Source organism: Geotrypetes seraphini, chromosome 1 (assembly GCF_902459505.1).
Source record: "Geotrypetes seraphini chromosome 1, aGeoSer1.1, whole genome shotgun sequence".
NCBI classification, from domain to species: Eukaryota; Metazoa; Chordata; class Amphibia; order Gymnophiona; family Dermophiidae; genus Geotrypetes; species Geotrypetes seraphini.
Window position 1 is genome coordinate 136,051,577 of NC_047084.1, and position 27,713 is coordinate 136,079,289.

A 27,713-nucleotide genomic window follows, 5' to 3' on the forward strand; every position below is an offset into this window, starting at 1 on the left:
AAAACTCATTCTAACAGAATACGTCGGTCACATAGACAGAACACAAATGCCAAATCCATAAAAGTTGATCAAAAATGATAAACGTGAATTATACCAAAATCCCAAGAAGCCACACCTTACGTGTCACATTTACCTAAATCCAAATTGTTTGATATCCAAAAGCTCACCTTTCGCCTTATCTGCTCTTGCAGATTTTCTATTAGCCTGGTCATGTCTTCCACCTTCACAGTTGCTGCTCTCGAGTCCAGTTTTGTCTGTCTGTGTTAAAAAAAATAAATTTTACTTTCAGAGAAAACATAGTAACATAGTAGATGACGGCAGATAAAGACCCAAATGGTCCATCTAGTCTGCCCATCCTGATTCAATCTAAAAATTTGTTAGTGTTTTTTTCTTCTTCTTAGCTATTTCTGGGCAAGAATCCAAAGCTACACCCGGTACTGTGCTTGGGTTCCTACTGCTGAAGTCTCCATCAAAGCTCACTCCAGTCCATCTACACCCTCCCAGCCATTGAAGCCCTCTCCAGCCTATCCTCCCCCAAACGACCATATACAGACACAGACCGTGCAAGTCTGTCCAGTACTGGCCTTAGTTCTTCAATTTTTACTATTATTTTTTGAAATTAATTTTAACATTTCTTATTTTTTTCCATCTATGCTTACCTTAAATATTATTTCTCTACTTTCAGAAAATTTAGAAGATGAAATATCAGTTCACATAATAAAAAAAATTTAGATTTAAAAATGCAATAACTCCTGTAACCTAAAGCTATTTAAGCAGCAGAAGTTCTCACTCAGAGGAAAGTATACAGAAAATCAAAGAAGTGAAGAATATTGCTGTTGAACCATTTTAGTTTTACAATACCACTAAAAATACCACTTACCCATGGTGGTTTTGTTCATTTGTACTGGTGAAGGAACACCAGTGGTTATCCAGGTGGCCAGTGGTCAGTGTGAAGTGAAGAGAGATAATGAGGACAGTAAAAGGAGAAACATTGGCCCCTGCTGAAGGTGCTTATCAAGGTGGCCAATATTTCTCCCTCCCTCGCTCCTCTCCACCACCATGTCTAACAGTTCTCCCAAGATTTACAAAGAGCCGCAATGGGTAGAGAAGGGAGTTTGAGATATTCCAGGTCTCTCACTCTCAACCCTCCCCAACGTCCAACTTCTCTCCCCTCTTTCTCTCGCAATGAGTAGAGAAGGGGGGTTGAGATATTCCAGGTCTCTGCACCTCTTATCCTTCCCCCCCAACCCATAGCCAAGGCTCTCTCTCCCCTCTCTAGGCCCGACCCTTTTTTCTCCCTTCAAACCCATGATTTCCCTTCCCGCCAAGGGCCTTCCTGGGTATCAGGCCCAGCAAAGAGATCTTGGGGGCAGAAGCATGGATGTGCTGAGAATAGAGTCGGTTCAGAGATTGGCCACTAGGATGGTCTCAGGACTCAATGATCTCCCATATGAAGAACGTCTAGGTAGGTTGCAGTTATACTCGCTTGAAGAATGCTGAGAGAGGGGAGACATGATAGAGACGTTCAAATATGTTACTGGCCGTATAGAAGTGGAAGAAGATATATTTTTCCTTAGAGGACCTATGGCGACAAGAGGGCATCCGCTAAAAATCAGGGGTGGGAGAATTCATGGGGACATTAGGAAGTATTTCTTCACAAAAAGGGTAGTTGATCATTGGAATAATCTTCCACTTCAGGTAGTAGAGGCCAGCAACGTGCTCGATTTTAAGAATAAATGGAATAAACATGTGGGTTCACTTCGAGGAAGTTCTTAGGGGGGTGGGTTATTCGAGTGGGCAGACTTGTTTGGCCGTCGGTCCTTTTCTGCCGTCATACTCTATGTTTCTATGTTATCTAATGGCAGCTTAACCCTACAATGCCCTCGCCATATTTGGGTCATGCCATATTTGGGTCACACCTCCCCCCAGGCCTACCAAGGTATCTGGTAGTCCAGCAGGGGGTCTTCGTGGTCTTCCTGCCACCTCACTGCTCCCTTCTAAAATGGCTGCTGTGACCTCTTGCGGTACTACAAGAAATGTCACAAGGAGACAGGAGTGAAAAAGCCGCACTCCTACCACGAAGACCTCCACTAGACCACCAGATATCTTGGTAGGCCTGGCGGGGAGGTGCACGACCCAAATATGGCAGAGTGGAAGGGGGCAGAGGCGTTGTAGGGTTTAGCTGCCATGAGAGGGCCATGCTTCTGCACCCAAGATCTCTCTGCTGGGCCTGGTACCCGGGAAGGCCCTTGGGGGGTTTGGAGGGAGAAAAAAGGGTCAGGCCTGGAGAGGGGAAAGAGAGCTTTGACTATGGGTTGGCGGGGGGAGGGATGAGAGGTGCAGAGACCTGCGAGGGGTTGGAAGGGAAAAAGAGGGGAGAGAAGCTAGACCTTAGGGAGGGAAGAGAGTGAGAGACCTGGAATATCTCAGACCCCCTTCTCTACCCATTGCGGCTCTTTGTAAATCTTGGGAGAATTGTTGGACATGGTAGTGGAGAAGAGGGAGGGAGAAATATTGGATGTTGTGGTGGAGAGAGAAAGGGGGGACAGATGAAAAAGGATGCAAGAGGGAGGAATGTTGGAATGTTGGAGGGAATGAATGGAGAAACGTGACATGGCGCTGGAGAGGGGTGATAGGAGAAATGTTGAGCTTGAGAGGGAGAAATATGAGACATGCATCCTGGATCCCTCGCTCTCTCTTTTTCCACTTCCTTTGCAGGAAGGAAGAAAGATGGTAGACAGTGAGAGAGAGGGAGTCATGTTGCACATAGAGGTAGAGGAGTGGGGAGGGGGGAAGAGCGTTCTTTATAGAATAATGCTTAGAGCCAATTATGGTGTTGCTATTTAAGCCACCTGTATTGCTTACATGAGCCTATTCTATAACACTGCAAACATATTAAGTCTTTACCTGCTTTTGAAGATGCCACCTGGGTGGCAAGACATTTCAAATATACGTAGGTCTAGCTATCAAAAGCATCAAGTGTGCGAACCACACCTACACATTGCAACTAATTTACCCAGACTTTGTGACCACAACAGCCTACCCAGACCGTAAAGAGAAGAGGAACTAATATTGGTGAAATACTGACAATCACAATGAACTGAATACACCAAAGACAATATCACCATACTTAATACCATATTACTTGTAAACTGATTTCTGGACCATCTGAAGCACATTCAAAGGTGAAGAAGAAACTCCACATAATAGTGCTACAGCACATCCCAGGATTGCCTCTCTGTTGATAAATGTACATGAGCTACGCAATGCGTAAGGATGAGGACTGATTGAAAAGTAACGAGACCGTCTTTTTACATTTAGAATCAGATGAGGCTCTGAACATTTTTCTTATTCAAAGTAGCGTCCCTCGCATGCAATACATTTTTTTTGCAGCAGACCGTTTTGCGACGTCACTTTTAGCGCTCTGGCTGTGGCATTTTTCACTTCCATGCAGTTTTTTTTTTTTTTTAAAAGGCTGGGAATGCCAAGAGATTCATTACTGCTCTTTCCAAGAAGTTCTTCCTCTCGCTGTGACCCAACAATGAAGACTACGGCAGCCCAACTGCAGGTTCTTAAACGATGTATGAGCTTCACAAGAACCAGCGCAGTATTGCCATGTCTGCTTCTTGGAAAGAAAACCAGAAGCAGGCTCATTACTTTTCAATCGGCCCTTGTATTTACCAGCTGCAAAATAATCACTCACATTACATACAAGTCTGAGAGAAGAAAAGTTCCAGGAATGGAGGGAGGTCACAGCAGTGCTGCATATTCATACCTACACACAAAAACTTGGGGGAAATGCTATTCATTACCACTTGAGTGAAATGTATAACATGACAATACCAAGAGCAACCAATTTAATATCTCAAAACTCCACTCAAAAAGCGTCAAAAAGTGCTCAGGACCATTTGCTGGTAAAAAGACAACGAGCGGGGTGGACCCCCCTAAGCTGTGTCTTTTACTTTCAATCACTACACTTTAATCTCACTTTTTGGTGGTCATAGTGATCCTTGAGTTAACAATAAGGCCCTGATTCTAAAAAGGGGGCCTACGTCATGCCTAATGTTAGGCGTGCTTCAGGCCTCTAATCTAAGTAGTTAATGAGCCAATTAAGGGTCTTAACAAGCGATAATTGGTACTTAGGTGTCGAACGGACGTAGACGCCACCACAATTTCATAGAAGCCCATGTTTAAAACTCGCACCTAACACAATAGGCGTGGGTGTGGTTTGGACAATGACTCAATTTGGGCATCCTTTGATTTATTTACATAATATTGAGCGACCTAGGGCATCCATATCATGCCTATATTTTAGGTGGCTGAAAACCAGGTCTACTTTTGAGCTTCAGATAGACCCGAATTCTATGGATGGAACTTAGGCAGTCTTTGGACGTTCTTCCGGAACGTAGGCACAGTTTGGATGTCCTTAATGCGATCTGCTAAATAGCTCTCTGGGTTTTTATTTTTGCTTTATTAAGCTCAAAATACATTTAATAAGGCACCATATAAACGGGGCACATCAAAACAGATATATTGCATGCAAAACTTTCTATTTTTGTGGACAAACAGCAATGTTATTTGCTAATTAGAGGAAAAGATCCATTAACTGAAGCACAGCACATGAAAAACATAGCTTTAGTTTTCTTGCTAAAAAGCTACCCTTTTTTCCCTGACTAAACATTGCTCCAATCAGCTCACTCTCGAAAGCAAAGAAACCTCCATTTGCAATGAAGTAGAAGCCATGCTAAGGTCTGTATCTGTTTTTAAGCTTTTGCAAATGAAGTTATGTATGCAATCTATATATTTTTGTCATGTGCTTTCTTTGCTTTCAAGAATGAGCTGATTGGAGCACTGTTTAGTCAGAAAAAAAGGGTAGCTTTTTAGCAAGAAAACTAAAGCTATGTTTTTCATGTGCTGTGCTTCAGTTAATGGATCTTGTCCTCTAATTAGCAAAGTGAGCTTAATAAAGCAAAAATAGAAACCCAGAGAGCTGTGCTTAAGTTCCATCCATAGAACTCAGGTCTATCTGAAGCCTAAACTGTGCTCAAAAGTAGACTTCCTTACAATGCCCAGTTTTACAATTGCTATACAGCTTGCTAGCTCACTCTATAACAACACTGGTTAAACCTATGCCCTTCTATCCTAATGTTGCTGGTCTGAATCCCAGTCACTCTGTCTGATGGAAGAGAAAATAAATAAAAGCATAAACAGATCCAACTCCTAGTATTACAATTATAATGAAAAACAGCATAAAATCGCCATTCTAATAACATAATAATAAAACATTAAGGACATTGTTTGGACGTCTAAATCTCACCTAAAACCTGATTCGCTAAAGCAGGGATCTCAAAGTCCCTCCTTGAGGGCCGCAATCCAGTCGGGTTTTCAGGATTTCCCCAATGAATATGCACTGCTTTCATTGTATGCTAATAGATCTCATGCATATTCATTGGGGAAATCCTGAAAACCCGACTGGATTGCGGCCCTCGAGGACCGACATTGGGCACCCCTGGATTAAGCAAAGGTACAAATTGACTGACTTCAAGAAGGGAAGAAGAAAGAGAAGTAATTAGACAGGAAATTCATTGTTGAGGAGAAAAGTGATCAAAAGGACAGTAGGTCACTATTGAGAGGAAAGAGATAAGTGGATCAGTTGTCAAGATGTTTTAGGAACTTATCACTTATCTCAAATAGTAATTCCAAGTCCTGAGATGTGATAGTACCATAAGTGGTAGCAATGGACATTTATTAACTCACGGATCACTATGGCCACCAGAAAATGAGCTTAAAGTGTAGAGATTGAAAGGGGTCCACCCCGCTCGTGATCTTTTTACCAGCAAATGGTCCTGAGCACAATTTGACGCTTTTGAGTGGGGCTTTGAGATATTAAATCGGGTGCTCTTGGTATTGCATATTCATACCTGTCTAGTTTGCCTATCAGTTTTGACAGGCCCTTCCAAAAGTCTATAAATTAAAAAAAAAAAAATCCATCCATCTGTACAATTGTAGCTATACCTCAGTTGCTTGTGGAATTGTTCTATTTCTAAATTCTGTTTCGTCACCGTCTGCAAAAATTGTTTGTTCGTCTACAAATAAAAACAGTGAAGTTGGTTCAGAGTCTTGAAGGTACATATTTTAATCTTTTCTCACTTACTAAGTAAAGAAGGTTCTATTGTATATGCAAAATTAGTTCAAAAAGGTTGATCCAAAATGCTATTAAAAATACAGAGATTAAAATAAACCCATGCAAAAGTAAATCAGTTTTATGCTTTACCAAACCAGGTTTAGAACTGGAAGAGGCAATCACAAAATGTGTTCCGAGATCATTACAAAAACATACAGGCCTATTTATTAAGCTACCAAAACACATTTCTGGTCAATTAACACACACTAAACCACATTAATTCAGCTTTTAATGCCAGCGTCAAGCCTGACACACAGTAAAATACCATGATTTCTCACCTATAGTGAGAGTGTTTTCTGTAGACAGCAGAATTGATTAGGCACAAAAAGGAGTTACAGCGGGCTCCATCTCTGGCAGTGTTCAAGGCCTAGTTAAAAGCCCACCTCTTCAGGACTCCTTCAACTCCAAACTCTTCTCACCTTCGGTTCCGCATCTTTAACCCTATATGTCTTGTCTGTCTGTCCAAGCTAGATTGTAAGCTCTTCTGAGCAGGGACAGTCTATTAAATGTACAGTGCTGCGTATGCCTTTCAGCACTATATAAGTGATAAATCCCGGGTTTCCCAATCTCTGTCCATCAAATTTACCCAACTTTGGAATGATCTTCCACTTTTTTTGCGAACCTTTAACTCTTTCCTTTTTTCGAAAATCCTTGAAAACTATTCTGTTTACTAAACATTTTGGTCATTAACTTCCTTACTATCTTTCGTCTTTTATTTTTTAGCCTAACCTAATTTACTGTAAACCAAGTGAAGCTTTCCTGGATTTAAGTCTCGGTATAAAAAACTAAGCATTACATTAGATTAAAATAAGACATTGCCATATATTAATTTTGGGCCCAAAAAAATGCACCAAGGTTTTTTTGTTTTTTTTTTCAGGATAGGTCTTATTTTTTTTCATGTACAATGCTCATCTCTCCCTTCCTCTGCTTCACCCAATTCTTCCTCTTTTCTTTCTCTCCCCCACATGTGCAGCATCTTTCCTCCCCTCTCACCCATCCCCTTGTGCCTTCCCTCAGCAGCATCTTTCTATCCCTCCCTCCCTCCCAATCCCCATGTGCAGCAGAACCCTTGTACTGTGTACAGCATCTTTCTATACCTCCCTCCCATCCCTCGTTCAGCAGAAGAACCTTTGCACACCTTCTATCCCTCTCTTCTATGCAGCAGAACCCTTGAGCAGCCCCCCGCCACGCAGGCGAACCCCCGCTGACCCTCCCATCTGAACCCCGCCGACTGCAAGACCTACATACCTCCCTCCAAAAAGCAGTGTTGGCATTACTCTAAACAGGCTGCTTCGTAGTCTTCTCCCGCCAGGGCCTTCCGTGTGCCGCGTTGCTGATGACATCATCAGTGATGCGGTAGAGGGAATGCCCCAGTAGGAGAAAATCATGAAGCAGCCTGTTTAGAGTGTTCCGACGCTGCTCTGTGGAGGGAGGTATGTAGGTCTCGCGGCAGGAGGGTCGGCAGGGTTCGGGAGGGAGAGATGGAAAGATTGGCTGCGTGGCAGAGGCAGGGAGCGGGGAGAAGCACTGCTGCCTGCGAATCCAGGGCAGAGGGAGAAGGTCGCGAAAGTAGCCTGTTCAGAGTACTGCTGGCCTAACGGTGCTCTGGAGGGAGGTATGTAGGGCTTGCAGTCTGCGGGGTTTGGATAGGATGGAGGGATGGGAGGGTTGGCAGGGGTTCAGTTGCATGGCGGGGGTGTGCTCAAGGGTTCTGCTGCACAAGGGATGGGGGGAGGGAGGGAAAGATAGAAGCTGGCAAGGGTTCTGCTGCATAGGGGGATGGGAGGGAGGGATAGAAAGATGCTGCAGAGGGAAGGCACAAGGGATGGGTGAGAGGGGAGGAAAGAGGAAGAACTGGGGTAAAGGGAGGAAGCGAGAGATCATATACATGAAAAAATAAGCCCTACCCCGAAAATCAGACCTAGTGCATTTTTTGGGCCCAAAATTTATAAAAAAGACACTGTCCTATTTTCGGGGAAACACGGTAATAGTAGTAATGATGACAGAGCAGGGACAGAACAATTTTCCCAGAGCTCAGAACTAAAGTGCGATATGCTTAGACTAGAGCAGCTGCTTTTTGTGTGGCATGTGTTAAAAATGTGGGGCAATTACGCCTGTGTGTTGACAAGACTGAAATTTAAAAAAACTATTGAAAAGGTAGTCATTTGTATCGGCTTTCGTGTAAGGAAAGGTTTCTGTTTGTACAGGTAACAGATTGAAGTGGGCAAGAAATGTCAAGCCTTATATTGATTTTCTAAAGAAATGTTAAATTTGATATTAATATGTGAGTTAATCAAGTGTGTTTGTTCAAGTTTATAATGAATTTATTTAAAAACACTTGTTGTAACATAAGAAAATGAATAAAGATTTATAAACCAGTTAGAGGCAAAAAAAAAAAAAAAAGAAATGTCAAGCCGACTCAACTTTTTGTAATGTTGATTTTATGTATGTTTTAGATGGAAACAAAACAAAGGAAAAAGTCCAACTTTGTCTGCAGAAAAAACAATCAAAACTGCAGCCTGGTACAATCAATTTTTGCCTGCATCTTGTACACAGTCTGCAGTTTTGTTTGTTTCTCCTGTTTTAGATGAAACCATCTAGATAGAGACGGTGTATAAATTTTGAAAATAAATTGGAAAACGGTTTAATGTGCTGAGCACGTGCAGCTCCTTCCACTTAAAAGTGCAGGTAGGATAAGAGTGGTGCCTCACACAACGAACTTAATTGGTTCCAGGAGCAAGTTTGTTATGCGAAAAGTTCGTTATGGGAAACGCGTTTTCCCATAACAATACATGTTAAAAAAAATTATTCGTTCTATAGCATAAAATATGCTAAGATGACATAAAAAATTTTTGGTTATTATTTTTATTTAGATACATCTTTTTATTTTTTATTTTATTTTTTTCTGGTTTAAGTTTTTTTATTGAATTTTTTTTCCATTTAACAACAAGTGTCATAAATTTTCATACAATTATCTTAACAATACACTTGATATTTTTATAATATATTTTATATATAACATTTCTTGTCTTATTTTTCTTATGGTTTTATATATCATATAATTGTAATTATTTTTCTTATAAAGTTATACAATATATATATTGTAATGATTTTATCAATTATTATTTAAATATGAACCTTTTCCCCCTCCCTTTATTACGTTATTTTCATGTAAGAATATCATCTATTATAATATTTTATTTATAATATATGATAAAGAGAATAATTCCCTCCCCTTAACCCCTCCCCCCCTCCTTCTTTATACTATTTTCTTATCATGGGAAAATGAAATTCAAATATTGCAATATTCTGTTAATGGTCCCCAAATCTTCTTGAACTTATTCATATATCCTTTTTGTGTTGCAAATGCATGTTCCATCTTATATATATGGCAAACTGAGTTCCACCAGAAATTATAGTTCAATCTGTCCCAATTTTTCCAATTACGTGTAATTTGCTGTATTGCTATTCCAGTCATTATAAATAAAAGTTTGTTGTTATTTGATGAGATTTGACTATGGGCTCTCATTGTAGTACCAAATAGAATTGTATCATATGTCAAGGCTACTGGATTTTCTAACATCCTATTTATTTGGGGCCAAATTGATTTCCAAAATGTTAATATGAATGGACAATAGAATAAAAGATGATCTAATGTCCCTGCTTCTAGATGACAATGCCAACATCTATTAGACTTAGAGCTATCAATTCTATGTAAACGTGTAGGGGTCCATAGAGCTCTATGTAAAATAAAAAAACAAGTTTGTCTCATAGATGCTGACATTGTACATCTTATCCTCCAAGACCAAAGTCGTGGCCATTGAGATGCATTAATTTGATGCTTAATCTCAATGCTCCAAATATCTCTAAGACCATTTTTTTTTTAAATGTATAAATCCATCTAAAAACATAATTGTTTTTTAAAACAACACAAAAACTGGGACTTAACTGTTCATTTTTTTTTTCTTGGCTTATTTTTGGTTGGCCCGGTGGTTTTCACGTTCTGTGGTGTTAGTTTTTTCTCTTTTTCGGTGCAGTAACATGGCAGCAGAGGTGGTTAAAAGTTGTTTCCGGTGTGGGAAGCGGCAAACACCATCGGGGTTATGCGCTGCAGGGTATGTGGACGCTTCGGGGGAAGATGTAGTAATGGCGCCGGTTGAGTTGGCATTTTCCCGCCCGAATGATGTGCATTCAGTTTCGCTGGCTCTCTCAGTGGATGCAGCCGCATCGGCGGTGCAGGACCCACAGCTGCTTGATACCGTGCTTCTTTCCCTGCCGACATCACTTTCTCTTCTCGGCGGGGTGTCGGCTGTAGCGCCAGTGCTTGTTTCAGCGATAAAGGCCGGTCAGAGGGCAGTTGTTTCTGCAAGGCAGATCTCTGCTCTACTGGCGGGGAAGCGGCGAGAGTAGCTCCGCCCCCCCCAACGCATCAGCAGTCAGCCACTGCACAGGGAGCCAGGCGGAGAGAGGGCAGTTAAGCGCGGTGCCTGCGCGGAAGGATGCAGCTCGGGCGACTTCGTTGTGTGAAACGAAGTTCGTTGTGGGAAGCAAGACATGAAGTTCATTGTGCGCAGCGTTCGCTGTGCGAGGCGTTCGTTATGCGAGGCACCACTGTACATGATTTTTTTTCGCAGCAACCGATCTATTGCCTGCAGTTATTTGGAGGCTTCGAGTGGAACTTAAATGTCGCTCCATTTCCATGTGGTCAGGGTTAGCAATTTGAGATTTGGAAGAAGAGAGCCCTTGGTCGGTGTGATCCTAGATGCAAATATTTGAGGCAAACTTGAGGCTTTTGGAAAGAAGGAATTTGTTATGAAATGTAAATAAATTTACTTGTTGAAATTACTGGTCTCCAATATCAGAGAGGTTTACAAACCAAGTAGAACAATCAGAAATAGAGGTTTATGTGACACAAATATCCGTTTTAATCAGAAGTTCTTGTATTACAATCATTTTATTTTAGAAATTTGTTTGCACATATGTATTGTCAGTTCTGGGATGTAAATTGATATAAAATGTAATTAGTGTCCATCAACCACGTACATCAAATACATTACTAAATACAATCCAGAAGAAGCCAAAGGGTGATTACAACTGGTGCAAAATGCGGCGGTCAGGCTGATTTTCGGGCTGAAGAAGTTCGATCATGTGACACCTTCCTACTGACTCCTGCATTGGTTGCCGATGGAGGCTCATGTGAAGTTTAAGTTCAGTTGTTTCTGCTTTAAGGTACTATTCAGTTTAGCCCCTAAGGCCCTGATTCTCCAAAAGTGCGTCCCGATTTTAGGCAGCTGTAGGCGTCCTACAGCTGTCTAATCAGCCAATCGGGATGCACGTTTAAAAAAAAAAAAATGCTCCTCAGGCAGGCCGCCTATATTGAAGGCGAGGCCCGCAAGACACCGAGGCCCTGATTCTGTATAGGACGCCAGGGAGAGGCGTCCTATTCAGAATCGGCCTATACTAAACCCCGATTCTGTAACCGGTGTCCATGGTACAAACGCCGGTTAGAGAATCGGGTTAAATTAGACGCGGACGCTATACTTATGGCAGCAAGGGATCTCCCTGCTGCAATATGTATAGCGGTTGCGGCCGCCTGTCCCATCACCGACAGGAGGATGCCTAACTCCTCCTGTCGGAACCCCGGAACCCCCTCCCCCCCCCCAAACTCGTAATCGCCGACAGGAGGATGCCCAACTCCTCCTGTCGGAACCCCGGAACCCCCTCCCCCCCAAACTCGTAATCGCCGACAGGAGGATGCCCAACTCCTCCTGCCGGAAAGCCCAACGATCCCCCGCCCCAACTAATCTCCCTCCCCCAACAAACCTTTCAATGTTGGTCGGCTGGACGGGTCTTGCTGCCGTCCAGCCGACGGGCCCGCCTCGTGGAAATGAGACGGGCCCGCCCCTTCCCGGCCCATCCCCGCTAAATCTAAGGCCTGATTGGCCCAGGCTGTAGAAGCCTGGACCAATCAGGCCTTAGGCATAGCGGGTCCGCCCATCCCCACTAATCCTAAGGACTGATTGGTCAAGGTGCCTAGCCTAGCCACCCCAGGTAGTGAGGGATCTGCATACCAAGTTTCGTTCAAATCGGGCAAGCCGTTATTGCGTTGGCAGCTTTTTACATTTTTTCCATTGACATGAATGGGTGAAATCTGATTTTCTGTTTGTAGCTCCGCCCACGTGTGCAGGTGGGCCGCTAGACCCCCAGAACATATCACCCCAGGTAGTGAGGGATCAGCATACCAAGTTTTGTTCAAATCGGGCAAGCCGTTTTTGCGTGATCGCGGCACATACACACACACACACATACATACATACACACACACATACATACCTCCGATTTTATATATATAGATTAATAAAAAATGTTAAACCTAAATCAATATTTTTTTATTCTCTGTCTGGCCCAGCCTCTAGTTCAGGGGTGTCAAAGTCCTTCCTCGAGAGCCGCAATCCAGTCGGGTTTTCAGGATTTCCCCAATGAATATGCACGAGATCTATTTGCATACAATGAAAGCAGTGCATGCAAATAAATCTCATGCATATTCATTGGGGAAATCCTAAAAACCCGACTGGATCGTGGATTAACAGGCCAAGAAAATAACAGTTGACATTTTCAAACATCACAGCCCTAAGGAATGGAACCTTTACAGAATCCTTTATTCTCTGGAACCGAATGGTGATGACTTTGCTCACGCTTTCCGTTGTTATATGCTTACTGATTCCACTTGTTCCTTAGCTTCGTGAAGTTGTCTAGTTAGCTGCTGAAAGCCACTCAACTGGTCCTAAAATGGAGAGTTAAAGGTTTGCAGTTAATATACAGGTATGAATGTCAGCTTATCTTACTCTAGAGACCTTACTATTGATAAACTTTGTTATCACTTTGTATGTTCAACACTTACTTAAATATTTGGGAAATTCACTGTAAAACAGCATTCATATTCAACAGTTATTAAAAAAAAAATCCCAATGCTGAACATTTTGTTATTTATTTATAGAGAGCGAGCGAGAAAAGACATTGAGAGAGATTGAGATTTATCACAAAGAATATATTTGCTAATTCATAGAGAATATTTACACATTGTGCTCAGTACTCCTCCACCAAGGTCATTAAAACCAAAAAATTAGGACCACAAATTGAGGAGAACCATCACTGTGTTCCTGCCAAAGTGTCAAGATAATCTGTAATGTGATAATGTTCAAACTTACCCCTTGAAATAATATAAATGTTCAAAGTATAGTCAAAAAATAATATGTGCACTTATCTGAAGCACTTGGCTCCCCAAACTGATGCGATGGAAAATCCAATTCAGGTCCAGTGTAATAACCACAAATCCCCAAAAGTGAAATAATGATTATAGAATCCAGAACATATCATTCATGTCTCGGCTTGTATATTTGGGTGGAAATTCTATAAATGGCGTCCCAATTGTAGGCGGTGGTAGGCATCCGATCGCTGTCTAATTAGCCAATTGGGATGCACGTTTCTAAAAAAAAACAACCAAACTCCCACCCCGAGGTAGGCAGCCTACAATGTAGGTGTTTTCGCTAGCCTAGAGAGGTGCGTAGGGCCACTTAAGCTTGCCCAAGGCTAGGTGTGGTTTTGTCTGGAAGTGGCCTTAGGCATCTCCCTGCCTAGGGCCACAACAGGCGCCTGAAATATAGGTAAGCAAAATGCTGGCCTAAATTTCAAATAGACACAGCTGCTGAGCCGATCACGGCAAGGGAATCTCCCTGCCATGATCAGTTTAGTGGAAATGGCAGGGAACCCCCCTCCCACGAAAGCCAACCAGCAGGAGGGATGCCCACTCCCTCCTGTCGGAATCCCTGAAGCCCCCCCACTCCCGAATGTCTGTGGCAGGAGGAGGAGTGCCCAAATCCTCCTGCCACCACCCCCTTCCGAGACACCCCGCCCCGCAGGACGGATGCCCACTTCCTCCTGCTGAAACCCCCACCCCCACCCCCCCAAGTTCATCGGTAGGGGTGATGTCCAAATACTAAACAAAATGGCTCTCACAGTAAGATTTGCTTTTCGCACATCTGCACACTCACCAGCTGCCTCTAAAGGGAAGCATAATACTTTCCCTAGTCTTGGCATCCAGGAAGGCTGACCCGTTTACTCACCTTTTGCAACAGCCCTGGTGCTATTCATTCTTTTTTTTTTTGAAAATGTGTTTATTAAAGGATCAATGCATACGAGAAAATACAAAATGCAACTATCCAAGAAAAACATCATGTACAAAAGTCAAAGGTACAAGTAAAAAGGAAATAAACATAGACAAATCCACAACATAGCAGCTCCCATGCAGATCCAATTTTATGTGAAACCCACCCCTTCCAACCCCCCCCCACCCCCAGCACCTATGATCTCTAACCAGCACTAAAAGGAACTACATGTTCAATACATCCCTCCCTCCCCAGGTCAACATCAGTGTTATACACCAACTCTCCAGACGTTATTTACATACTCACTAATACAGTCAAGATAAAGCAATCACTACAAGAAAAGGGGGGGGGGGGTTAAAGGTAATGGATTTAATAAACTACCTTTCTTTGGGGACAAATAAAGTGGTTTACAAATACAGTAAAACCTTGGTTTGTGAGCATAATTTGTTCCAGAAGCCTGCTTGTAATCTAAAGCACTCGTATATCAAAGCAAATTTCCCCTAACGAAATAATGGAAACTCAGACGATTTGTTCCACAACCCCAAATCTTTAATATAAAATACTATACGTACTTATTGCAAGACCTCGCTCGTTTAGAACAGTCACTACACTTCCGCAGCGTCAGAGAGAGAAGAACCATCGGCTCAGTTGTGATGATGTGACGCGTGTATACTGTATGTACTCGTATTGCAAGACCTCGCTCGTTTAGAACAGTCACCACACTCCCGCAGCGTCAGAGAGAGAAGAACCATCGGCTCAGTTGTGATGATGTGACGCGTGTATACTGTATGTACTCGTATTGCAAGACCTCGCTCGTTTAGAACAGTCACCACACTCCCGCAGCGTCAGAGAGAGAAGAACCATCGGCTCAGTTGTGATGATGTGACGCGTGTATACTGTATGTACTCGTATTGCAAGACCTCGCTCGTTTAGAACAGTCACTACACTCCCGCAGCGTCAGAGAGAGAAGAACCATCGGCTCAGTTGTGATGATGTGACGCGCGTATACTGTATGTACTCGTATTGCAAGACCTCGCTCGTTTAGAACAGTCACTACACTCCCGCAGCGTCAGAGAGAGAAGAACCATCGGCTCAGTTGTGATGATGTGACGCGCGTATACTGTATGTACTCGTATTGCAAGACCTCGCTCGTTTAGAACAGTCATTACACTCCTGCAGCGTCAGAGAGAGAAGAACCATCGGCTCAGTTGTGATGATGTGACGCGTGTATACTGTATGTACTTGTATTGCAAGACATTGCTTGTATATCAAGTTAAAATTTAATAAAATGTTTTGCTTGTCTTGCAAAATGCTTGCAAAGCAAGTTACTTTCAATTCAAGGTTTCACTGTATTCTATATGCAGGTATTTCAAAAAGTCAACTCCCAGTTACTTTCTCTAGAAGTGTAATAAGAGTAACCTTTCATTGCTGAATAAAATTAAGGGCCAGATTCTATAAATAGAGCCCAACTCAGCGACTTGAGTTACAGATTAGAGAAAGACACAGGGAAAAGTTTTCCCCATCCCCATGAGTTTTGTTGCTGTGCCTATACTTGCCCTGTTTAGATTGTAAGCTCTTTTGAGCAGGGACTGTTTTCTTACTCTTTGTGACTCTGTACAGCACTGCGTGCATCTGGTAGCACTATAGAAATAATTAATAGTCCCATTCCTGTAAGCTCTGCCTTAACCGCACAAGCCTCGAACACTTATGATTTTAAAGTGTTTGAGGCTTGTGCAGATGAGGACGGAGCTTAGGCATTGGTGGAATGAGGCATTATGACATCACAATCGGAGCTCTAGAATGTTGCTACTTAGGATTTTAAAGTGTTTGAGGCTTGTGCAGATGAGGACGGAGCTTAGGCATTGGTGGAATGAGGCATTATGACATCACAATCTGAGCTCTAGAATGTTGCTACTTAGGATTTTAAAGTGTTTGAGGCTTGTGCAGATGAGGACGGAGCTTAGGCATTGGTGGAATGAGGCATTATGACATCACAATCTGAGCTCTAGAATGTTGCTACTTAGGGTTTTAAAGTGTCTGAGGCTTGTGCAGATGAGGACGGAGCTTAGGCATTGGTGGAATGAGGCATTATGACATCACAATCGGAGCTCTAGAATGTTGCTACTTAGGGTTTTAAAGTGTCTGAGGCTTGTGCAGATGAGGACGGAGCTTAGGCATTGGTGGAATGAGGCATTATGACATCACAATCGGAGCTCTAGAATGTTGCTACTTAGGATTTTAAAGTGTTTGAGGCTTGTGCAGATGAGGACGGAGCTTAGGCATTGGTGGAATGAGGCATTATGACATCGCAATCGGAGCTCTAGAATGTTGCTACTTAGGATTTGAAAGGGTTTGAGGCTTGTGCAGACGAGGACAGAGCTTGTGGGAATGGGACAGGAAAAGAACTCTCCAGGACAGGAAAATGAGTTCCTGCGGGGGTGGGGAAAAATTTGTCCCCGTGTCATTCTCTATTACAGATCTAAAAAGAGATCAGTTTTGTGGTAGTCCGGTAAAGTCTTCCAGCATCGTCCCCTTGGTTGTTTTCAGTGTGTCCAGCCATCTGATTGCAGGTCGCCTTCTTCGCCTGGTTCCCAATGTCCTTATCCAATGATCTGACTGTATGACCAAAATAAGACAGTCATAACGTCATCATTTGGGCTTTGAGTGACAAAACTGGCTTGATCTCGTCCAGAATCGATTTGTTAGTTCTTCCGTCAGTCCATGGCAAACATAAAATCCTTCTTCAGAACCAAAACTCAAATCAGTCAATCTTCTTTCTGTCTTGTTTCTATAGTGTCCAGCTTTTGCATCTGTAATTGAGCACGGAGAAATGAGGGCGTGGACAAGTCCGATCTTCGTTTGGAGTGTTATTTCCTTGCCTTTGAATACTTTGTCAAGAGCCTTCATTGAAAAGCGACCAAGTGCTATTCTGCAGAGTATTTCTTCTCTGCTAGTTGCTTCTTTGTTTACGAAAGAGCCCAAGAGATCAAAATCCTTTACAACTTCTATTCTATCGCCTTCAAGCTCAAAATCTTCATCATTTTCCATGTTCATGATCTTCGTCTTATGTTCAGTTCTAATCCCATGTTACGATTAACTGGGTAGGCGCCTAGAAAAGCAGCATTTACTGCATTGTCAACCAAAGTTAGCCTCCATTTGTAGAATCACGCCTAGCCAGGGTTTTCTTGGCCTACTATACCAGCAACTAGATGCCTAACTGAATCCATGCCCAAATTGCGCCCCAAACCGCCTCCTAACCATGCCTATTTGCTGGTAGACACCTTATGAGTTAGGTGACTACCAGCAAATTGATTTTTTAATCGGATTTTAATGATACTTTCCTTTTTTTTATAAAACTTTATTAAGTTTCAAGGCCTACAAAAAGTACAGAATATTCTACATACATTAATCATCAAAGTAAGCACTTATAATCAATCAATAACAATACACAAAGAATAACCCCCCCCCCTTCCAATACATTCAAGCAAGGATTAAAACAGAGCAAAGAGATAGCCACCCCCAACCTCCCACCCTTCCCTGAATGTGTGTGGAAATCAACAAAAAACAATTAAAAATAAAAGACAACTACAGTGGTGCCTCACACAACGAACTTAATCCGTTCCAGGAGCAAGTTTGTTATGTGAAACGTTCGTTGTGTGAAACGCGTTTTCCCATAAGAATACATGTAAAACAAAATAATTCGTTCTGCAGCCCTGTTTTCCCATAAGAATACATATAAAAGAAAATAATTCGTTCTGCAGCCCTACATTTCCCTCCCTCCACCTCACCTTATATGCAGAGTTTGCCAGCTTTCTTTTTCACCCAGCCGCACGCTTTCAAAAAGCTGTGCACGCGCAGCTGCTGGAGTTGATCAATGTTCTCCTCTCCTGCAACTTCCGGTTTCCGGTTGCGTCAGAGGAGAAGATTGAACAACAGAGCATGCGCGCATGTGCTGCTCTTTGAAAGTGTGTGGCTGGCTGAAAAAGAAAGCCGGAAAACTCGGCATCTAAGGTGAGGTGGAGGGAGATGATGGAACACTGCATTCAGACAGGAGGGTGCTGCTGTTCCCGGCTTCGGCGAGAGTAGTTCCACCCCCCCCCCGGGCCCCTCGGGCGACTTCGTTGTGTGAAACGAAGTTCGTTATAGGGAGCAAGACAAAAAGTTCGTTATGCGCAGCGTTCGCTGTACGAGGCGTCCGTTATGCGAGGCACCACTGTATATCGAAGTAACAAAAGTGATATTGTGTAATAATTTGTTGTAATTTAATATTTTGTGCACTTGATGTAAAATATGAAAATGAATAAAGAATATAAAAAGAAGTAACAAAAATGTCAATGGGCCCCAAACCAATTTAAATAAATTATTATGCCCCAACATGGCAGTATTCATTTATTTTCTCATACCTGTAGCATAAGCATAAATTCGCCCACCAAAAAGTAAAACTAAGGCAGTCCCAATTCTTCCAATTACGAGTAACCATTTGCATGGCTATCCCGGTCATGATAAGGAAAAGTCGGCATTTATACCGATCCAACAGTGGTTTAATATGCAATATCGTCCCACAAATGACAACATCATATGTTAATAGAATCGATGACTCCAATATGGTATTAATATGTCCCTATATCAACTTCCAAAAATTAAGTATTAAATTGCAACATAAGTTTGGCTTAAACAAAACACAATATTTTAAGGGGTTGCAATTGAAGCAGGCCCCAAATTAATAAATTATTAGAAAATCATGTTGGACTCTCTTATGACACTATATTATTTGGTACAGCAATGAGAGTTCAGAGTCCGATTTCTGCAAAGAATAATAAGTTATTATTAATATTCACGGGGGTCGCCATGCAACAGATTACTCAAAATTGGAAAGATTATACTAAGCTTAATTATACCTTCTGGTGGAATTCAGTTTGCCACATATATAAGATGGAAAAGTTGATTGCGTTACAACAAGGAAATTTTCATAACTTTAAAAAAATATGGGGACCATTGATTTCTTATTCTAGTGATCAGACATCTTAAGCACATGAATACTTTATACTTGATCATTGATCAATGGGGGGGGGTATTTATTCTTATTCTATAAGATTATATGATTGTAGTTTCAAGTGTTTTGTAAAAATTGATTTAAAATGTGTATCTTCACTTGATGTAAGAGATAAAAATGAATAAAGATTTATAAAAAAAAATATATATATATGTCCCTATATCAACTTCCAAAAATTAAGTATTAAAGGACACTAGAAGAGATGATCCAATGTCCCAATTTCAAGATGACAGTGCCAGCATCTGTTAGATTTAGAACTATCTAACTTCTGCAAACGAACTGGTGTCCAGAAAGTCCTATTTAACAAAAAAACAAACCAGGTTTGTCTCATAGATGCTGACGCTGTACATCTCATCCTTCAAGACCAAATACGTGGCCACTGAGTAGCTGAAATCTGTTGCTTAATCTCAATGCCACAAGAACAAGGGGGCACTCGGAGAAATTGAAAGGGGACAGGTTTAGAACCAATGCTAGGAAGTTCTTTTCCACTCAGAGGGTGGTGGACACCTGGAATGCGCTTCCGGAGGTTGTGATAGGACAGAGTACACTACGGGGTTTTAAAGAAGGATTGGATAAATTCATGAAGGATGCGGGGATTGAGGGATACAGATAGAGGTAGAGATAGGATTATGAAAGGGTATAGATAGAAGCATAAAGGGGAATAAAGGGTTTTAGACAAGGATCACCTTACAGGTCATGGACCTGATGGGCCGCCGCGGGAGCGGACTGCTGGGCGCGATGGACCTTCGGTCTGACGCAGTGGAGGCAACTTCTTATGTTCTTAAATGATTTATAATACTTGTGGAAAGGGAGGGTGGGGGAAGGGTTTAATTTATGTTTTTAAGATGACAATAGATAAGAATGTCAAGTGATATGTTTGATTCTAATTGATGTAATATTGTACACTTGATGAAAGATGAAAAAATGAATAAAAAATTGGGGGAAAAAAAATGCTACAAAATTTTTTTAGACTAGTTTTTGGTTTCTTGTTCACTTTCAATTATCAGCATCAATTTAAAAAAACTAGATCTGTAGGTGCCTTTTATAGACTCAGGGCCTAATTCTTTTTTTTTTTTTTTATAAATCTTTATTAATTTTCAAAAATTACAATTCTATTACAATTTCTATTAGAAACCATCATGAATAAGGTGAAACCGCGAATAACATGGTGGAAGACCTGGTCTGTTCCTGAAGGAGAGGCAAAGCACGGTGAAGAAAGTGCTGAGAATCAGCGATTTTCTCTGTAAACGCTTGGAATCAGCAATTTCTCTGCAAGCTGATGTAATTTTGGGGGAGGAGCCAGCAGCTAAAAAACCGTGAGTAATCAAAACCGTGAATGCTGAATCCGCAAATATGGAGGGAGACGTGTAGTAGTAGGCTCACACGATAAGCATGCGCTTATTGGTTAGCATGTGTCAATGTAGCCCCACTAACCAATTAACCCAGAACACGCCCACTCTCTGTCCCTAGATACGAACGTACATGCAAAAATTCCCATAGGATGCCTGGGTGCACCCCACAGTAAGTCCTTTTTTGCTGAGGTAAACTTAGAAAAAGGAGAGCCACTCTGAATGGCCCGCGCTGAGTTCCTATGAGCATCGGGTACAACATTCGTTCAGAAATACCTTAATTCATCACTTGACATTCTTATTTGTATTATTCCAAATAAATAATTATATAAGAAACCCACCCCTCCCACCCATATACCAATACATTCTAATTCTAAAATTCACTTTAAAAATTCTATGAGCAAATAGAAGATTACTTTTTGCTTTTGTCTCTCGACCACATGAATTTGTGCCTCTGTCATGTGTTCCTGGTACAGCTGCTGCAGTCGATCCAGTTCCTGAGCGACCGTCTGCCAGAGTTCCAATGCGTGTTCCTTTTCCTAAGAAACGAAAGAGAAACTGGATGAAAAGATTTCTTTCCTTTCCAAGCTAGCAAATTAATTGCAGGTTCTACAGGGCAAAAGGTGGGAGGCAGAATAATGTTCGACACTCACGACATTGGCTTTATCTCAGATTTCTACCACAATTGAAACTGTTACAGAAAGGATGAATCTTTGGGTGCAGCAATTTAAACGAAAGCTAAATTCTGATAAAACAAAATTTTTTGTAGCAACCCCTAGTAATATCACTCGAACCTTCTATAAAAATTCAGTCAACATCCTACAGTTAAAATATTAGGAATCGTTTTAGATCAACATCTCACAATGAAAAGTCAGATAGAAGCCGTAGTACGCAAAAGTTATTTTACTTTATGGAGATTGCGAACAATTATACCTTACTTTGAATTCTCTGCTTTTAAGCTACTGGTCCAATCACTTTTACTGAGTCTCCTTGATTACTGTAATATCGTCTACTTATCAGTCACTAAGAAAGAGCTATCGAGACTATCATTAATTCAAAATACAGCAGTTAGACTGAATTACGGATTGAAAAATACGACCTTTTTTTTTTTTTTTTAATCTTTATTCCTTTTTATTTCTTTCAACAAGTGTACAGTATTATTACAATTAATTTACATAACACACTTGGCATTCTTAAACAATATTATTATACATGTTTTTATTCCCCCCCCACCTCCCACCCTTTTCCATATCAATAAAATATTCCTTCCAAATTTATATATAATTATACATCCCTTTTTGATAATACAATTAATCTGACATGAAATCTGTCCCTCCCCCATCCTTCTTCCTCAAACACTTTAAACATAAACATTAAAAAAAAAAAAAATACGACCATTTAACGCTGTTCTATTATGAACTTCATTGGTTGCCTGTGGAGGCTCGGATTTTGTTTAAGCTGGGCTGTTTTTGTTACAAGGTTCTTTCTCTAGGGCTCAGCTCCAATCTATTTGACTAGCCATACATAAAAATAGTAGAAAAACACATACTATGTTTAACTTTCTGCCTGTAAGAGGTTGTAAAAGTAAGAAATTCCTTAATCATGTTCTAGCATTCCAGGCAGCGTTGCATGAAAAGGAATTTCATTCATTGTTGCTTTCCGCTGATTCTTACAAACATTTCAGGAGAAAATTTAAAACCTATTTTTCCCTTAAATATTCGACTAATTAATCCATTCTTTCTATGTAATATGTTATAATTAATAATTTTTTGTAAACCGCATGTAATGTAATTTCAAATTTTAATTTTTGATGTATATTATTGAGATTTTTAAAATTTATTCATTAGCCACTGGGTAGGGGTGAAACAGATCACCAATAATGAGATAGAATAAGAACTTTCAGACAGACAGGTCCTGCCTCAAGTTCCCTCATCACACATCACTAATGAATACCGTATTTTCACGCATATAACGTGCGCGTTATACACGATTTTACAAACGGTGCATAACCATGCGCGTTATACAAATTTTTTTTTACATAGTTCCCCCCCCCGACGTCCAATTCATCACCCCGAAGGACCGCTGGCACCCCCACCCCGAAGGACCGCTCGCACCCCCACCCGAAGGACTGCTCGCACCCCCACAGCCTCCCAACCCCTCCCCCTCCCGCATGGAGAAGCTGCCTACCGTTGTTTCCGGATGCCAGTGAGCCCAGCTGCTTCCTCTTCCGGCAGTCCCGCCCTTTCTCTGTCAGAGAAAGGGCGGGACCGCCGGAAGAGGAAGTAGCATAGTGCAGGGCTCAGAGAAGGGGTGGGACCGCCGGCAGAGGAAGCAGCTGGGCTCACTGGCATCCGGAAACAACGGTAGGCAGCTTCTCCATGCGGGAGTGGGGAGGCTGTGGGGGTGCGAGCGGTCCTTCAGAAAGGAGAGTCGGGGCGGGCGAACGGAAAGTCAGGCGGCGAGAGGAGAGTCGGGGCGGCATGCGCGGTATACGTGTGTGCACGCTATATTAAAATTTTTTACCATAAATTTCTGTTCCCCGCGCGCTATACCCGTGTGAGCGTTTTACACAGGTGCGCAGTATATGGGTGAAAATACAGTATATCATGGAAAGCGCATAACAGGATGTGTGGAGATAAGCTAATTTCCTTAAGCCAAGAGAAAAGAAAACTCGGAGTTCTTTTTTTAAAAGCACGTTCTTATCAAGGCAGTTTTAATGGAGTTTTGTCAGATATTTGGAGCAATCCTTGTGGAGTATAAGGATTAATAATAATAAGTACATAAGTACATAAGTACATAAGTAGTCGCCTCCGCCGGGGCAGACCAGAGGTCCATCCAGCCCAGCGGTCCGCTCACGCGGCGGCCCATCAGGCATATTGCCTGGTCAGCGGTCCCTGACTAATTTTATTGCCTACCTCTACACTTATCTCTAAACCTTCCACTGCTCTTATCTGTACCCCTCAATCCCTTTGTCTTCCAGGAACCTATCCAGGTCATCCTTGAAACCCTGTACTGTGCTATTTCTTATCACGGCCTCCGGAAGGGTGTTCCATGTGTCCACCACCCTCTGTGTGAAAAAGTACTTCCTTGCGTTTGTTTTAAACCTGTCCCCCTTCAATTTCATCGAGTGACCCCTTGTTCTTGTGGTTTCTTTCAAATTGAAAAATCTGTCTTTGTCAACCTTTTCGATGCCCCTCAGGATCTTGAAGGTCTCTATCATATCTCCTCTGAGTCTCCGCTTTTCCAGGGAGAACAACCCCAGCTTCTTCAGTCTGTCAGTGTATGTAAGGTTTTCCATACCCTTAATCAGTTTAGTTGCTCTTCTCTGGACTCCCTCAAGCATTGCCATGTCCTTTTTGAGGTACGGTGACCAGTACTGTACACAGTATTCCAGATGCGGGCGCACCATAGCCCGGTACAGTGGCAGGATGACTTCCTTCGTTCTGGTCGAGATACCCTTCTTAATGATACCTAACATTTGGTTTGCTTTCCTCGAGGCTGTGGCGCATTGTGCCGACGCCTTCAATGTCGTGTCTACCATCACTCCCAAGTCTCTTTCCAGATTACTGACCCCTAGCATTGATCCCCCCATTTTGTAAGTGAACATCGGGTTCCTTCTCCCTATATGCATGACCTTGCATTTCCCAACATTGAAGCTCATTTGCCACTTTTTCGCCCATTCTTCCAATGTCGTAAGATCCCTTTGGAGATTCTCGCAGTCTACCGTGGTTTCAACCTTGCTGAATAGTTTGGTGTCATCTGCAAATTTGATGACCTCGCATTTTGTTCCCTCCTCCAGGTCGTCAATGAATATGTTAAACAGGAGCGGTCCCAGCACCGATCCTTGAGGAACCCCGCTCGTGACCCCTTGCCAGTCCGAGTAATGGCCCTTTACACCAACCCTCTGCTTCCTGTCTGCCAGCCAGTTTTTGATCCATCGGTGGACCTCCCCGTGCACCCCATGGTTCCATAGCTTCCTTCTTTTCCTCAGTACACTAATATTTCTTTCTCCTCTCTGGGGTTAACATTATCAAATTTTGATATAAAAATTTTCAGTTATGCAGACGATGCAACTATAGTAATTCCTATTTTTTTTTTTTTTTTTTAAATCTCTCCTCAGCTTCCCAGCTGATTTTGAAGGTTATTCAGACCTGATCATTGAATGAGGGATTTTCCCTTAAAGCTTAACTCAAAATTTTCTTTGCATCTCCTACTAAATGCACAGAAGAAAATTTGATTTTGAATGGGGTGTGTACCCCATTATTCCAACAATCAGGATTTTAGGAGTATATTTTAATAAAAATCTATGAGTGGACTTAACATTGTCAGCAACTCTTATTATAACTGTGGCGCTCCCGTTAGATAAAACATGGCTATTAAGACTTTACTTTAAAAATAGACAAAAAGTTAGGAATGTCCAAAATGTCCTAAATTAGTTGGGAATGATTTGGGTTCATTAGAATTCAACCCATTTCTTTGTTTTCCTTTAAAACTTAGTTGGTAAATAAGCAACATGTTCCCCCTTTTTGTGGGCTTGTAAAGGATTGTTTTTTGTATTGTTTGTTGTATTGAAAACTTGTATGGAAACCTTTTTTTCCTTGATATCTTCATGATATTGTAAATGTATTAAACCCCAATTAAAAAAAAAAAATAGACAAAAAGTTTTTCTTGGTTGTAAAGTACAGATGTTTCCTGATCTTACAAGGGAAACACAGAAGCGTCGCCGGGAATTTCTTCTTTTGAAACCTGGGGTTACATCTCTGGGGGCATAAATATGAGATCTCAATTTCAGTGCTATAGGTTTTTTTTTTTTAGCATCTTGCTATAAATTTTTATTTTTCTTGCTTTATATTATTCGCTATTTCTAAATCTTGGATCTAAAGGAGGACTTGAGCAAAATAGTTAAATAATATTTTTCTTATTGACGTAAATTTATTTCTTGTTCTTATGTTATTAGGACTAATGCTTTCTGTACAAGTGTTAAACTTGAATTTAAATTGAAAATTAATAAAGATATATAAACATAAAAATCTATGAGTGATTACTTATATTGATGTTTTAGTCCAAATTTTTTTTTTTACATTATGGAAACTAAGAACAATTAGATCACAGCTGAGCACTACTTCATTTAGGACATGTAAGGAAATTCTTTAAGGAGAGGGTGGTGGATGCCTGGAATGCGCTCCCGAGAGAGATGGAGAGGAAAACGGTGACGGAGTTCAAAAAAGCATGGGATGAACACAGAGGATCTAGAATCAGAAAATAAGAGTAAATAGTGAAGAACTAAGGCCAGTACTGGGCAGACTGGCACAGTCTGTCTGTATATGGCCGTTTGGTGGAGGATGAGCTGGGGAGGGATTCGATGGCTGGGATGGTGTGGATGAGCTGGAGTGAGCTTTGACGGAGATTTCAGTAGTTGAAACCTAAGAACAGTATCGGGCAGAGCTTTGGATTCTTGCCCAGAAATAGCTAAGAAGAAGAAAAAAAAAACCAAAACACCAACAAATTTTTAGATTGAATCAGGTTGGGTAGAATAGATGGACCATTCGGGTCTTTATCTACCATCATCTACTATGTTACTATTTTAGTGCACTTATCCACATGAAGGACATAGTACTAAGAACATAAGAACATAAGCAGTGCCTCTGCCGGGTCAGACCATAGGTCCATCCCGCCCAGCAGTCCGCTCCCGCGGCGGCCTAAACAGGTCACGACCTGTCTGTATCACCAGAGGGGGCTCCCTTGCCACCTTGGTTTCTCATTTAAGTCCTGTCTTCCTATCGAAGTCCTAACCCTCCGGTCTTTCACATGCACGACCTGGTTTGGTTTCTATACTCATTACCTGGTTAACTTTCTATACTTGTGTTACATCCCAGTTCCTCCCTCAGTATCCCATGATCCCTTTATCCTTCAGGAATCCGTCCAATCCCTGTTTGAATCCCTGTACCGTACTCTGCCTGATCACTTCCTCCAGTAGTGCATTCCAAGTGTCCACGACCCTTTGGGTGAAAAAAAACTTCCTTGCGTTTGTTTTGAACCTATCTCCCTTCAGTTTCTCCGAATGCCCCCTCGTACCTGTTGTCCCCTTCAGTCTGAAGAATCTGTCCCTATCCACCCTCTCTATGCCCCTCATGATCTTGAAGGTCTCTATCATATCTCCCCTGAGCCTCCTCTTTTCCAGAGAAAGAGTCCAGAGAAGAGCGACTAAAATGATTAAGGGGCTGGAGGAGTTGCCATATAGTGAGAGATTGGAGAAACTGGGCCTCTTCTCCCTTGAAAAGAGGAGACTGAGAGGGGACATGATCGAAACATTCAAGATAATGAAGGGAATAGACTTAGTAGATAAAGACAGGTTGTTCACCCTCTCCAATGTAGGGAGAACAAGAGGGCACTTTCTAAAATTGAAAGGGGATAGATTCCGTACAAACATAAGGAAGTTCTTCTTCACTCAGAGAGTGAAAACTGGAACGCTCTTCCGAAGACTGTCATAGGAGAAAACACCCTCCAGGGATTCGAACAGAGGAGATTGAGAGGGGACATGATAGAAACATTCAAGATAATGAAGGGAATAGACTAAGTAGATATAGACAGATTGTTCACCCATTCCAAGGTAGGGAGAACGAGAGGGCACTCTAAAATTGAAAGGGGAAATGCAAGGAAGTTCTTCTTCATCCAGAGAGTGGTAGAAATCTGGAATGCTCTTCCGGAGGCTGTTATAGGGGAAAACACCCTCCAGGGATTCAAGACAAGGTTGGACGGGTTCCTGTTGAACCGGAACGTATGCAAGTAGGGCTGGTCTCAGGGCACTGGTCTTTGACCTGGGGGCCACCGCGGGAGTGGACTGCTGGGCACAATGGACCACTGGTCTGACCAAGCAGCGGCAAACTCTTATGTTCTTAAATAAATGCATTTCTCTAAATATTTATGTTTGTATTTAGCACATCAATATTAGTGCCTGGGTT

General features: G+C 41.9%; 1 protein-coding gene across 2 annotated transcripts in view; it reads right to left on the reverse strand.

Annotated features, from left to right (window-relative positions):
* Positions 1 to 27,713, reverse strand: part of SCLT1 (sodium channel and clathrin linker 1) — a 207,738-nt gene that overhangs the window by 137,990 nt on the left and 42,035 nt on the right. For both annotated transcript variants that reach the window (XM_033939153.1, XM_033939143.1), the window contains exons 8-11: positions 21,168 to 21,290; positions 12,903 to 12,968; positions 6,016 to 6,086; positions 168 to 258 (exon numbers count right to left, since the gene is read on the reverse strand). In XM_033939153.1, coding sequence (XP_033795044.1) covers positions 168 to 258; positions 6,016 to 6,086; positions 12,903 to 12,968; positions 21,168 to 21,290 — 351 coding nt within the window. The remainder of the gene's footprint in view (positions 1 to 167; positions 259 to 6,015; positions 6,087 to 12,902; positions 12,969 to 21,167; positions 21,291 to 27,713) is intronic.